This window comes from Phytophthora parasitica (genome assembly GCF_000247585.1).
Source record: "Phytophthora parasitica INRA-310 unplaced genomic scaffold supercont2.71, whole genome shotgun sequence".
Taxonomy (NCBI): Eukaryota; Oomycota; class Peronosporomycetes; order Peronosporales; family Peronosporaceae; genus Phytophthora; species Phytophthora nicotianae.
This window is the reverse complement of record NW_008649057.1, coordinates 66989-67954: the sequence shown is the minus strand read 5'-3', so window position 1 is coordinate 67954 and position 966 is coordinate 66989. Positions and strand designations below refer to the sequence as shown.

Here is a 966-nt window from a genome sequence, read left to right as displayed (position 1 = left end):
CGTTAATTACCAGTAGTTTGGTAGCGGTTTAGCGCCAGGGTAGAACTGCTAGAACACAACATGACTGGCTATTATTCTGCCAATGATAGTCAAGTATTTTGAATTGCGATGGTTAGGGTATGCGCCTCGGTTGAGAACGGGCCTTAGTGTGATAATCACACTGTGATTACCCCTGCACGACATTACGAAGCACTACGTATAAGAAAGCATGTGTACATGTGCTGCAAACTCTCTCTTTCCAATAACTAGTTGGGCGAGTGGATCGCAGCCATTACGATTAAACTACATTGAGGATATTGATAAGTTGAGATCAGCAGTTCCGTAATACTCAACAACGGTCTCATTATTCAATCCTCCTCGCACCCCTTTCAAGCCCAGGAAAACATGCGGATCGCATTCGTCTTGCTCTTCGTTTCTGCTATCGTTTTGGTCGACAGTGCTGATGCGCTATTTCCGACTGCGGTTCGTAGCGAGCGTGTCCTTCAAGGAGCCCAAAGCGGTGGAATGCGATCTCTCCGTGTGCATAACGAAGAGAGAGGTCTCCCTTTCTTTGGTGGCAAGTCCAGCAACACCAAAGTGTCAACGACATGGCTTCGCGATACGACGGTGTATGACGATATTCTAACAAACGCTGGATTCACCACAGCATTCGGAATATGGAAGCAAAACAAATATTCGGAGGGTAAAATCACGCGTGCCATGAATAAGCTTGGCAGGACTCAAGATGAGATCGATCGCGTCCTGGCTGGCTACCGCAAGTTCAAAAATGTGAAAGTGAGATAGAGCAGTTCCGTTCCACAATCCAAGCACGATGACAGCACCTGGATATTTAGCCTTAAACACGGAAGGATGAACGAGCAGTTGACAGCAAATTAAGGAGTGCTGCATTTCGTAATGTAGTATCTACTGCAAAAGAAATGTTGTTCATACAAATCGAAGTTATTGGTTTATGGCTTGTGTTGCAGT

At 45.7% G+C, this 966-nt stretch overlaps 1 protein-coding gene across 1 annotated transcript; it reads left to right on the top strand.

The window, feature by feature from the left end:
* Positions 1 to 384: 384 nt before the first annotated feature.
* Positions 385 to 783, top strand: PPTG_17255 (hypothetical protein; the record flags this gene model as incomplete). Its single annotated transcript, XM_008915444.1, has 1 exon — positions 385 to 783. One exon carries the CDS (start codon positions 385 to 387, stop codon positions 781 to 783), a length of 399 nt encoding a protein of 132 aa, XP_008913692.1.
* Positions 784 to 966: the final 183 nt, after the last annotated feature.